An 11,628-nucleotide genomic window follows, 5' to 3' on the forward strand; every position below is an offset into this window, starting at 1 on the left:
TCCAAAGTGCCCATGTCTTTCACATCACATCTCCCAAACTATGGCACAGAGTAAGTAAGCCCTGAGAAATTACGCTGGAATAAATTTTCTCTGAAAACTTGGAGGGCAGCCTGGTGCTGAACTCAACAACTTTAAAATGCCCAGTCCGCAAAAATGGACTTAGTTATTGTGTTAGGCACTATAGTGTTGTTTTAATGTCCTTGACATCTAATTATTCTTTCAATAAACAACCAGTGCCAAGTATGCGCTAGGCTGGGAAAAGAGGGGCTATAAAGAAAACCTCAGAGCTCTTAACCACCTTCGAGGCCGGTTCACACGCAGCACCCTTGCCACGCCGCTCCTGCGCCCCCAAGTGGGCTCCCCCGGGACTTCCGTAGCTCGTGAGCGAACCTCAGCGTAGGGAGGGGCGGGCCCTCCAGCCTTTCGGCACACCCGATTGGCCAGACCTGCTGACGTGGTGGGCGTGACCTCGGCCGGAGCCGACCTCAGGCCAAGTGCCTGCAGGGGGCCAGGCCTGCACGAGGTAGGGGGCGGGCTGTGAGAGAGGGAGCTGCTTCCGGGAGAGCCGCCCCGCCCCCACGTGGGCCCTGGGAGACTAGAGCGCGCGGCAGCGCTGGCGGGAGTGGCGTCGCAGATTCCTTAGGGAGGCAGGTGAGTGGGGACTGGACTCGGGGAGATGGCGGACTTGGAGTCAGGGGCTGTGGCATCAAAGTCTTGTGTCCCCAGACCCAGACTCTGCTGTAATCCACAAGCGCTGGCGGTGTAGCCGGGGACGGAGTCACTCTGGGACTCCTATTTAGGCTCTTAGAGGTAGATTGTCCTGCTGCAGCGGGGTTGAGGTCTCTGCGTGGCTGTTGCCCTTGGGGACCCGGGTCTGGGCTCCGAGTCTCCTGTCTGGGGTCCATTCCCTTGGAGACCGCTTGGGTAGTCTCCATCAGTGGAGAGCCCGAGGTGCCTCGCAGGATGGGGGAGGGAGGTGCAAACAATAACAGCCGCTCTGTGCTAGGATTGTACGTAAGTTACATGCATTGGCCCATTCAGTGTTACAACAGCCAACTGAGGTCTGTTCAAGTGCTTATTTACCGGATGAGGATGCTGAGGTCAGACAGCTGGAAGGTGACAGAATCAGGATTTGAACCCACATCTACAGACTCCAAAACCCACATCCGTAACCCTCATGCTGCCAACTGCAGCCAGGTCCAGAGTCACCGTTCTGCCTCTTTCCTCCCTCACCCCCTTCACCCAGAGCTCTCCAGGAGCCCAGCTCTGCTGATAAGCAGCTTGGAAATCTAAACTTAAGGTATCAAGGGGTAATGGTGGACACTGAGGACTTCTCTGCTGGAGACCTGGATTCTAGCCCGAGATCTGCCACTGACCCCCTGCACGATCTTGGACGAGTGTCAGCCCAGTATCACCATCATTTCAATGATGTAGTCAGCAAGCTTTAAGGAACCTCTTAATCAGTATGTTCTAGGAATTTGTGGAACTGGCTGATTCTCCTTTTAGCTCCAGAGGAGATTTGGGCTCTTCAAAGCCAAGTCAAGCCCTGGGTCTTCTTCTCTTTAATCCCTGTTCCTAGCACTGGGGCAGGCCCAGAGTAGATATTCAGGAAATGCAGTTTGAATAAACAGGTAGCCAGTCGGCTCCTTTTCAGAACTGCCTGACACCTGCTGTCTTGGGCCCTTCTGGGGGTTTGGATTTCTCAGCCCTGGCCACCTTCTACCTAGCTGGCCCTCCCCTGCTAGTGGCAGAGCCTGCCATCGCTGGCAGCAGCTCACAACCCTCTGTGCCAAGACCACAGCCTCTGGAATCCTCAGTGGAGCACACATGGGGGGATCAGGCCCTGCATCTCTTCTCAGCCCCTCCGGGTGGTAGTTCTCAGGGCCCAACTTAGGTTACTCCCAAGTTGGAGAAGTTACCTTCTAAGGAAGGAGATACTTTCACAATCAATCTGAAATTTTACTTATCCCTCAGTGTTGCCTGTTCCATGAAGCCATCCATCCTTGATTCCCAGAGACACAGGTCCCTCCTATAGCATATAGTCCACCCCTCTACTGTAGCATCTGTATGGTGACTATTTCTCCTTCACCACATAAGCTGCTGGAAGGCAAGGACCCCACCTCAGATATCCTGGGAGACTCTGTGGCCCATCCAGGTTTGAGTGAAAATTCTCCCTTCTGGGTGTGGTGCAGAGGGCACAGCTGTGATCCACTCCAGGAGGTCTAGTCAGCCCACTTCTGCTAATGATAGTAAAAGTAGCTGCATATATACTGAGTGGCTACTGTGCCAGGCATGTACCTCTTCACTATCTCTGATCTTCTCTTCAGCTTTGCAAGTTTGATAGTATCATTCCCATTTCATAGATTAGGAAATGAAGATTCTGCAACCTTGCCCAAAGTCATACACAGAGCACAGAGCAGACCTGGGACTGTTTGACCCTGAAACATTACTCTTTCTGCACTGCCCGCTACAGCCTTCCAGTTAAGCTAACCTGTTCTGCATCCCATGGTGACTTGCCCTTGTCTTCAGTGTGGTGTCACAGGATTTAAGCTGTGGCTTACAGGCTCCCTTGGTTTGGGAGAAGTGCCCCTTCCAAGTATGTGAAAATCTTCCCATTTTTCAGGGACTTTTGGCAAAGCAAAACCTCCACCTGGATTTGGCTCTGCAAGCAGAGAAGCACCTCTGTTGCTCAGGGGGTGTTGTTCTACTGCACAGATCTTTGTTTATTGGGGCTTCCCTGGCGGTCCAGTGGTTAAGACTCCACGCTTCCACTGCAGGGGGCACGGGTTCGATCCCTTTTCGGGGAACTAAGGTGACATGTGGCACAGCAAAACAAACAACAACAAAAAAACAGATGTTTGTTTATTAAGCACGTATGTAACAGAATGACTACCTGTGGGGCAGGTGACAGGCCCTTGAGTAGAAGCCAGGAGACCCATGGTCAAGCCCAGCTTTGTACCTGACTCGCTGTGGATGTCAAACAACTCCTGTCTCCTTTCTGCACCCTACTTTCCACAGCAGAATGTAAAAGATTAAACAGGGTTGGTGATTTTCAACTTTTAAATTTTTTTCAGCACTAATACCCATTTCTCAAATCTCTCGCTGAATCCTAAAATTAAAAAAAAAAAAAAATACAGATAAAAGTGGAACTGCCCTAGTAAGGCCTTCCCCCACCACTCTCTAACCCCCACCCCCTAAACCCCAGTCTCCTCCGGGTGAATTGGACTTTGAGGCCCCTAGGCAGCCCTGCCCTTTTGCTTCTGATAAGCAGAGGCATTTGCTTCCTCAGCCTTCTAAAGTAGATGTGGGGTTGAAGGCAGTGGAATGCAGCTTTGGATTCCAGAAGCTGGGGGCCTGCTGCTATAAAGGTTCTCTGGAAAGTGAGTTAGAGACCTAAAGACCTACCTTCAAAATATGATGTGACTCTGCAGAATGACATTGAGCAAGTCAGTTAACCTCTGTGAGCCTCCGTCTCCTTATCATTAAAAGTTAGAACAATTCTCTGCAGTTAAATGGGATAATATATATGTGTAAAGTACCTCGTGCAGTGCCCAGCACACAGCATACACTCAGTATATTTTTCTCTGATACCCTCCGTCTCTCCCAGGCAGAGATAGTATAGGCAGAGCAACGCCTACTGAATCAAGTGTTTATCAGTAGTATGGGGTATGGTAGGTAAAACCCTGCACTCATTGTCTACAACAAACTCAAATTCTGGCTCAGTCACTAGCTGTGTGGTCTTGGGCAAGTGACTTAACCTCTCTGAGCTGGGCTAATCCTTGGCAGGCCTAAGAGCAAAGTCTTGCACAAAATGGGCACTCAGGCCTTTGTATCTGCTAGATTGTTCATATGGGGGTTGGGACATCTTTGGGGAGGCCTGGCTTGCCCCTGGGTCAGATGATGTGGCTGGCCCAGGGGTGTGGTGGTGGGGTGGATCCTGTGTGGCTCCTGATAACCCCAACCCCGCCAAGGAGGAGGATCAGATAAAACAGGCCCCTGAGCTAGTTGGGAGGGAGCCAAGGGGCCTGGGAGGCTGGAGGACAGGGGGAGGGGAAGGCATCATCAGTGTACCAAAGGACCCCCCAACCAGGCTCAGAGAGTGTGCAGCCTTGGGTAAGTCCCTGCCCCTCTCTGGGCCTTGAGGTCCCATTCATACAAGGAGAGATTGGTGGCTCTTTGTTTTCCCCCTGCTTGGCTGTGAGGCACCTCCAAAAGGAAGCGTCTAAAATGGAGCTCTCCACCTCCTCCCTCTCCAGGCTCGGCTCCCCACCGCCCTCTTCCTGCCCGTCCCTGTCTCCGCTGCCCTCCAGGTCAAGCAAGCTAGCGCATCCGCCCCAAGAGATTGCCTCTTGGCCGCCTTAGGATGGCCCCTCCTCCCTACCCCTCTCGCCCCCCAGCCTCTGTCCTCCTCTGCTTCTAGTCAGCTCTGCTCAGGCTGCAAGAATTATCTTCCTAAAGCCAGGCTCTGAGCAGGCCCCTGCCCTGCTCCCTGCTCAGAAATCTTCCCTGTCCCCAGTCTGGCTGCCCCTCCCCTCCAAACACACATGCTCGATTGCCTCTTCAGTCCTCAGAGCAGTCCACAGCCTGTCCTCCTGGCCCCTTCTTTCCCCTCCAGAGGGAACATTCTCCCCTTTCCCTCTGCCAAGCCGAACCCACTCATCCTGCAAAATCGAGTTCTAGTCCTGTCTTCCAACAAGCTTCTGACCTCGTAACTCGCATTGGAAGTCACGGTTCCTTCATGGTAGGCTCAGCCTCTCCGAGATACACTCAGTCAGCCCTCACCCCCTGGGACTGCGGTGCCATCTGGATGAGAAATCATGTGTGCGAGTGCCCAGTGTGGCCTGGCACATAGTAGGTGCTCAAGAAACAAACGTTAATGCCCCAGCTTCCTTCTGTCTTACACCCCTTATTTGGCATTGAGGGCATATTGTCTTGTACTTCATATGGGTATATATATTTACTGTGTGGCAGAGTGCTGTGCAGGAGGCAAACATGAACTAAGTGTGGACCCTGTCCTGCTGAAGCTCCGCCTACTGGGACGAGATAAGATAAGGCCACAGAGAACTGGTATATAAGAGAGACTGTGATCTGGGCAAGAAGAGATGCTGCAGGGGAGAGGGAAGGAGGGGCCGCCTGGTGGAAAACCTGGTAGGATTTGGGGATGGGGAAGTTGTGGAAAGAGCACCAGCCTCCTAGGGAAAGAGGGTGAGCCGGAACGCAACCAAGCGTGCTTGGGAAGCAGCAGGAGGCTCTCGGGCTGGAAGAGACAGCCTCCGTGGCCACTCCACAGGCGTGTCGGTCTGTCTGTTGGCACCGTGCGATTTAATCCTCTTAGTGTGTGTCCGTGTACCAAGGGGTTAACAGTGTTTTCCCCTAGAGGTAGAATTACAGGAAATTTTTCTCTTTTTGCTTATCTGTACTTTTCTAAAATTTCTGCCATGGCCGTGGACATTGTTCATGGAATAGGCAAAGTTTAAGTGGTGGCTAGATCAGGGCTTCTCATAGTAACGTCCAGTCCATCCCAGACTGATTCTTTGATAAAATGCAATGAAAATGAATTATTAGAGACATGTTGTTTTAAAAAAAAGAGACCAAATAAAATACAAACCCAGATTTTATATTATTAGATTCAACTTTCTCTGGAAGTTTCTGAAAACTTTCTGAAAGTTTCTGAAGTTTCATGAACGTGTCTACTTATCTTGGTGCACGCCGGCAGGGACTGGTGAACCCCACTAGGAGTAGCACTGGGGTAGAGAGCAGGGGAAGCAGGAATCTGGAAAAGCCTGCGGGTATGTGACCACCTCCCGGTGCCAGGGACCACGTCTCATGCGCCTCTTGTCTCCTTCACAGAGCTGAGCACGAGGCAGACCCCCCAGGAGCCCTCAGTTCCAGCCACCCGGCTGCCCTGTGTCCCCCCTGCCCACCATGCAGCCCCAGTCGGTCCTGCACAGCGGCTACTTCCACCCACTACTTCGGACCTGGCAGGCAGCCACCACCAGCCTCAGTGCCTCCAGCCTCATCTACCCCATCTTTGTCACGTGAGTCCCCAAATGAGCCAGGTCTCTGATCGGCAGGGGGTGGGTTGAGTGTGTGCGTGCACGTGAACAGAGCAGGTGTCTGTGTTGCGGGGATAAAGTGGGCTGTCTGGAGCTCAAGGTGTTGGAAGTGGCCTACTGGGTTAAGGACAGCCATTAAGAAAAAAACAAACCTTGAAGAGAATACAGTCTTCCCATTTGGAAAATAAAAATAACGCTTGCCTTTCATCCTGAGTTTTTGCAACAGGACAGAAGCCGAGACTATGTTTTGTTGGCTGTAAAGTACCATGTACATGTCAGGGGTGGCAGTCATGATCAGTCACGATAGCACAGCTGATACATATTGAGGGCTTACTGTGTCCCAGGTACTAGTATACTAAGCACCTATGTATATTATCTCATTCCACCCTGACAGTATTCATATGAGAAAAATACGGATATTATCCCTGAGAATGTCATCTCCACGAGGGCAGGGATTTTTGTCTGTTTTGTTCACTGTTGTGTTGCCAGAGTCTAGAACAGTACCTGACACATAATAAGTGCTCGATAAATATTTGTTGAATGAGTGAATGAATGGACCCAGGATACAGACGAAGGCCCTGAGGCTCAAAGCGTACCATTTGGCCAAGGTCGCCCAGTCAGTAAGTGGCTGGGATAGCAGGCAAGGACCTTCTGATCTCAGTGGCCAAGTTCTTAACCCCTTGACTCCTTCCTAGGAGTACTGTTCTCTGAGTACAGTTGCTTGTTGTCACTGTTATTCTTGTTGTTCCTATTATAATTTCAGGCCCTGGGCTTGGCCAGGTAGGGCAACCAGACACTGGATGCCATCTTCCACCATCTCCACCTCCATATTCCTTCCGAGTTTCCCAACCGCCCCTCCCAGTCACCCCCTCACCACTGGCCCTTCCCACAGCTACCAATCCATAGCCCATCCCCCGCTCTTGCAGGGATGTGCCTGATGACAAACAGCCTATCACCAGCCTCCCAGGAGTGGCCAGGTAGGAGACGGAGTGGGGGGGGCGGGGTTATGCCGGAGGGAGCAGTTTCACAGGTGGAGGTGACAGGAGGCAGAAGCAGACCCAGGAAGTAGAAGATCCAGAGAGGCTCACTTCAGCTAAGAAGGACTGTCTTGGGGGGCGGGGGGCGGGGTGGGGGGAGGTGGCAGAGTCGTTCCACAACAAAAGAGGCAGCCTCGGGCAGTAATGAGCTACCTGTCACCAGAGGCGCCATAGCAGAGGAACGCTGGAACTTCAGATGGGAGTTCAAGAACAGAACCTTGAAGGGGCCTTCCACAGCTGAATCCCATAGCTCTGCTACGTGGGGCCTCGGTTTTCCCATCTGTTTGGTGGGTGCATTCCTGCCCCTCCATGTACTGTGAGGCTTGAGCCCTCCTGGTGCCATGTGCACCTCGGCTCTTAGCAGAGGCGCAGGCCAGCGGGGTGGGGGGACCCTAGCCTGGGACCTGCCTCACTTCAGCCCCTCCATGCAGGTATGGTGTGAACCGGCTGGAAGAGATGCTGAAGCCCCTGGTGGAGGAGGGCCTGCGCTGTGTCCTCGTCTTCGGTGTCCCCAGCAGAGTTCCCAAGGTGACAAATCAGAGGAGGGGTCAGAGGGAAGGGGAGGGGGAGGCTGGGTGAGGATAAGCTGAGGTTCCACACTGACCACACCCTCGCTCCGGCCTGTGCTGGCCCTGGGGCCACCGGTGAACGGACACAGCCCCTGCCCTTGAAACAGCAGCCATGTAGGATTAGGAAGCTAAGTAGGGCTGCAGCTCTGAACGGGCAAGTCAGGTTTCCCTCTGCAAAACGGGAACGGTCCTCCCCGTGCCTCCTCGTCCAGGGGCGGTCGTGGTGATAAAGGAGAGGGCCGGCGCTGTGCCCTGGTGGCTGGCCACTGTGCCTCCCAAAGGCTTCGTGTGACTTTGTCCTTCCCCTGTCCCTAGGATGAGCGGGGCTCTGCGGCAGACTCCGAGGACTCCCCGGCTATCGAGGCCATCCGTCTGTTGCGCAAGAACTTCCCCGGCCTCCTGGTGGCCTGCGACGTGTGCCTGTGCCCCTACACCTCCCATGGTCACTGCGGTGAGCTTCCCTCCTTCCACGAGCCCTGCTGCCACCAGCACTCCCACTGCGGTGGAGACGGGCCAAGGCCCGGGATGCTCCCCCAAACCCAGCTGTCTGTCCTGCAGGGCTTCTGAGTGAGAATGGGTCGTTCCAAGCTGAGGAGAGCCGCCAGCGGCTGGCAGAGGTGGCGCTGGCCTATGCCAAGGCGGGTGAGTGAGCCACCAGCAGGGATGGGCACCCCCGGGCCGGGGAGGTGGCAGGGTTGGATAGGAGAGTCCCAGAGTTCTGAAGGCCACCCTCTGCCCTTTAGGATGTCAGGTGGTGGCCCCGTCGGACATGATGGACGGACGCGTGGAAGCCATCAAGGAGGCTCTGATGGCACATGGATTTGGCAACAGGGTAGGGGCGGGGGTGCAGGCAGCACGTGGGGAGGTAAGAGAGCCTGGACCAGACCTGCAGACCTCACACAGAGAAAGCAAGGCCCAGAGCTCCAGTGGGACGAGGACACAGGCCTCTACTTCCGGCCTGGGTCCTTTCTCTCCCTGTCACTTCACCCTGGGACATCTGGAGGGCTGGCTGAGCTGAGGCCCCTATTATCTGCCCGTAGGTATCAGTGATGAGCTATAGTGCCAAATTCGCTTCCTGTTTCTATGGACCTTTCCGGTGAGTGGGGACGGGCAGGGGTCTGCTGTTGAATCCCTGACCCGTTAACCCGAAGCTGGAGCCCACCCTGGTGTCTCTGCTTCCCAGGGACGCAGCTCAGTCGAGCCCAGCTTTTGGAGATCGCCGCTGCTACCAGCTGCCGCCCGGAGCACGAGGCCTGGCCCTCCGCGCGGTGGTGAGTGACCAGAGCGCCAGCCCCACCCGGCCTGTCCCCCTGTCACCTCGCCTCCCAGGCACTGCCCACACCATAACTCATCCCTTAGGACCGGGATGTACGGGAAGGCGCTGACATGCTCATGGTGAAGCCAGGAATGCCCTACCTGGACATCGTGCGGGAGGTAAAGAACAAGGTGAGCACAGGGCAGAGGCCAGAGGGGGCTCGGGGAGATGAGAGTGTGTCCACAGATTCTGGGCCCTTTGATCGAGGGACTGCAGAATCTCGGAGTTGAGCAATCTGCCCGGGAACAGGAATCCCCAGCACCCCCCTCCCCCTCCACCGTCCCCGTCCCCGCCCAGGAACCAGTGTGGGCCTCTGCACCAGGGCTCGCAGGAGACTTTGAACAGCTCTGCTTTAACAGCTTGAGGATGGGCCAGGCCGGCAGCATCAGTGCCTCAGGGCTTGGGGCTCAAGACGGTCACACATTGAGCAGGGAGGAAAGGATACTCCCAAGGGCATGCCCACCTCCCACTTCAACCTGCCTGCCCCCCGCTGCTTCTCCGCAGCACCCTGAGCTCCCTCTCGCTGTGTACCACGTTTCTGGAGAGTTTGCCATGCTGTGGCACGGAGCCCAGGCCGGAGCGTTTGATCTCAAGGCTGCTGTACTGGAGGTCATGACTGCCTTCCGCAGAGCAGGTGAGCAAGCAGGGGTGGGAGTTTCTGACATGTGCCTCAGGGACTGATAGGCACTTTGCCCAGATAGGGAAATAAAGTCATGAGACAGCCTGGAGTCTCACGCCTGGAAATGCCAGAGATCTAAACAGACAGGCTGGGGAAGAGACATGAAACCGCAGGACAGAATGTGGAATAGTGAAGCACGCAGAGCCCTCGATTATTTTTTGGTTTTGAGACCTTGGCCAAGCCACTTCTTTAACTTCAGTGTCCTTGTCTATGAACTAGGGATAAGATAGCTGGTGCGTGGCTGTCAAGAGGATTAAATGAGATGCTACGTGTAATTGGCGTATGCTTGCCACTTCATAAATGGGAGCTTGTTTTGTTGGTAAAGCATACAGCGTGGGGAGGGAATTCACAGCTTACCTGTTTCCCCCACTGTGCAGTTTTATACATTGGCAAACTGAGGCCCAGAAGGAGAAAATGCCTTCCCCAAGGTCACACAACGTACAGAGCTAGGACTCACCGGAACTGAACTCAGTCTTAGGTTGTCACACCCGTGGGCTGTGCTTCTTCATGGTAGCCTTCTTCACACCCCCCGCCCTCATCTCCCAGAAGGTATTCCCCGAGCTGATGCCCTGCCCTTCCCCTGCTTCCCGCTTCTGTCCCAACCCAGGTGCCGACGTCATCATCACCTACTACACGCCTCAGCTATTGCAGTGGCTGAAGGAGTGATGGAGAAAGAGTGCAAGACCCGAGAACTAGAACTTTTTAATTCCTGAGCCTTGGAGAAGCGAAAACCAAAGTAAACGATGCTTTTAGAACTGTGTGCTCGTGCCCTTTTCCTGCTTACGCGCTGGCAGGCGCCCAGAAGCCCTGGGTGGTTTCTGCCAGCGTGCCAAATCTTCGCACTCACAGCCACATCCTCACGGGCTCTCCCAGGCTTCCCTATCTCTCCCCTGGGTCAACCCTGAGGCTCACCTCTGCCACCCCAGCTCCTTCCTCTGGGGTGGCTTCAGCTTGAAAGCCACCAGGAATCATGGGCATTGGCTCAGTGGGGCCTGGGAGAAAGGCTTGGAGCATTAAAGGAAAAGGAGGGCAGTTGAATCTTGGACGCTCAGAAGCTCTGGAAAGCTCGAGGCCTCTGGCAGCAGAGCTGGGCACACTGGGACTGAGGCTTAGATTGACACCCTGGGTTGAGAGTTGAGGTTTGCTGCGATTCCACTGGAAGGCGGGTCCCACACAGGCCAGTGGTTGCCAGGCTGCCTGAGATCTCCTGTTGTTCTCTGAGCCATAAACCCAGAGAAGAATTACTCATTAACGAGCAGAAAAGAATTATTCATTAACAAGCAGGAACGCTGCCTGAGGATTGAAATTCAGAAGCAAAGAGAGAGTTCCTGAGTGTTGGAGATGCCACCACCAAAAAGGATTTTTATTGAAGAGGTATTTTTTGAGAAGGTCTGCTTTGTGCCCACACACAATGCTGGGTCCTGGGGGTATAGCTGGACAGACCTCAGCTTGTCTCTGAGTGGAATCTATACAAGGAGAACAGGGGTGACAGAAAACAACAAGCAAACAGATAAATAAGGCAGTTACACATTGTAACAGTGCTTCTCGGGTAAGAAAGGGTCTGAGACAGAGAATAACAGATGATGGGCCTCGCTTGAGAAGCCCTCCATGAGGTTGAGGGACAAGGAAAGACCCTCACAGAGGACAGAGGGAAGCAGACACCAGAAGCCGCGAGAATGACGGAGCGTACAGGCTCCTGCAGTGGGAGGGGCTTGGCAGGGCCGCTGGGAGCCAGGTGAGGAAGAGGAAGGTGGGCTGCAGGGCCGGAGGTTGGAAAGGTACATCCTGCACCTTGTAGGAAACTTGGGTTCTATTTTGCATCTGATAGAAAGCCATCTGAAGGTTCTTGACCAGGACTTAATATGTGTTCCAATTTCCCCCATTCTGCTCCTGTGAAAAAAATGGAGGGGTGAGCCAGAAAAAGCCTGGTCGGGAGACTGTTGCTGACCCCCCTGGAGCAGTGACAGTGGCC

At 54.2% G+C, this 11,628-nt stretch overlaps 1 protein-coding gene across 1 annotated transcript; it reads left to right on the plus strand.

Moving 5' to 3' along the window:
- Positions 1-493: 493 nt before the first annotated feature.
- ALAD (aminolevulinate dehydratase) lies at positions 494-10,416 on the plus strand. Its single transcript, XM_007109488.4, has 12 exons — positions 494-651; positions 5,851-6,038; positions 6,983-7,033; positions 7,525-7,621; positions 7,978-8,113; positions 8,221-8,304; positions 8,406-8,494; positions 8,703-8,758; positions 8,846-8,933; positions 9,022-9,108; positions 9,482-9,611; positions 10,264-10,416. The coding sequence occupies exons 2-12, from the start codon at positions 5,926-5,928 to the stop codon at positions 10,320-10,322; spliced, it is 990 nt and encodes a 329-aa protein (XP_007109550.1). The 5' UTR covers positions 494-651; positions 5,851-5,925; the 3' UTR covers positions 10,323-10,416.
- The last annotated feature ends 1,212 nt before the right edge of the window (positions 10,417-11,628 follow it).

The sequence above is a fragment of the Physeter macrocephalus genome, chromosome 9, assembly GCF_002837175.3.
Source record: "Physeter macrocephalus isolate SW-GA chromosome 9, ASM283717v5, whole genome shotgun sequence".
In the NCBI taxonomy this organism is placed as follows: Eukaryota; Metazoa; Chordata; class Mammalia; order Artiodactyla; family Physeteridae; genus Physeter; species Physeter macrocephalus.

Coding starts and splice junctions, on each gene's coding strand:
- ALAD (XM_007109488.4), top strand. CDS start 5,926: ATGCAGCCCCAGTCGGTCCTGCACAGCGGCTACTTCCACCCACTACTT. Junction 8,114..8,220: donor CACCTCCCATGGTCACTGCG/GTGAGCTTCCCT, acceptor TCTGTCCTGCAG/GGCTTCTGAGTGAGAATGGG. Junction 8,759..8,845: donor TGTTTCTATGGACCTTTCCG/GTGAGTGGGGAC, acceptor TCTGCTTCCCAG/GGACGCAGCTCAGTCGAGCC.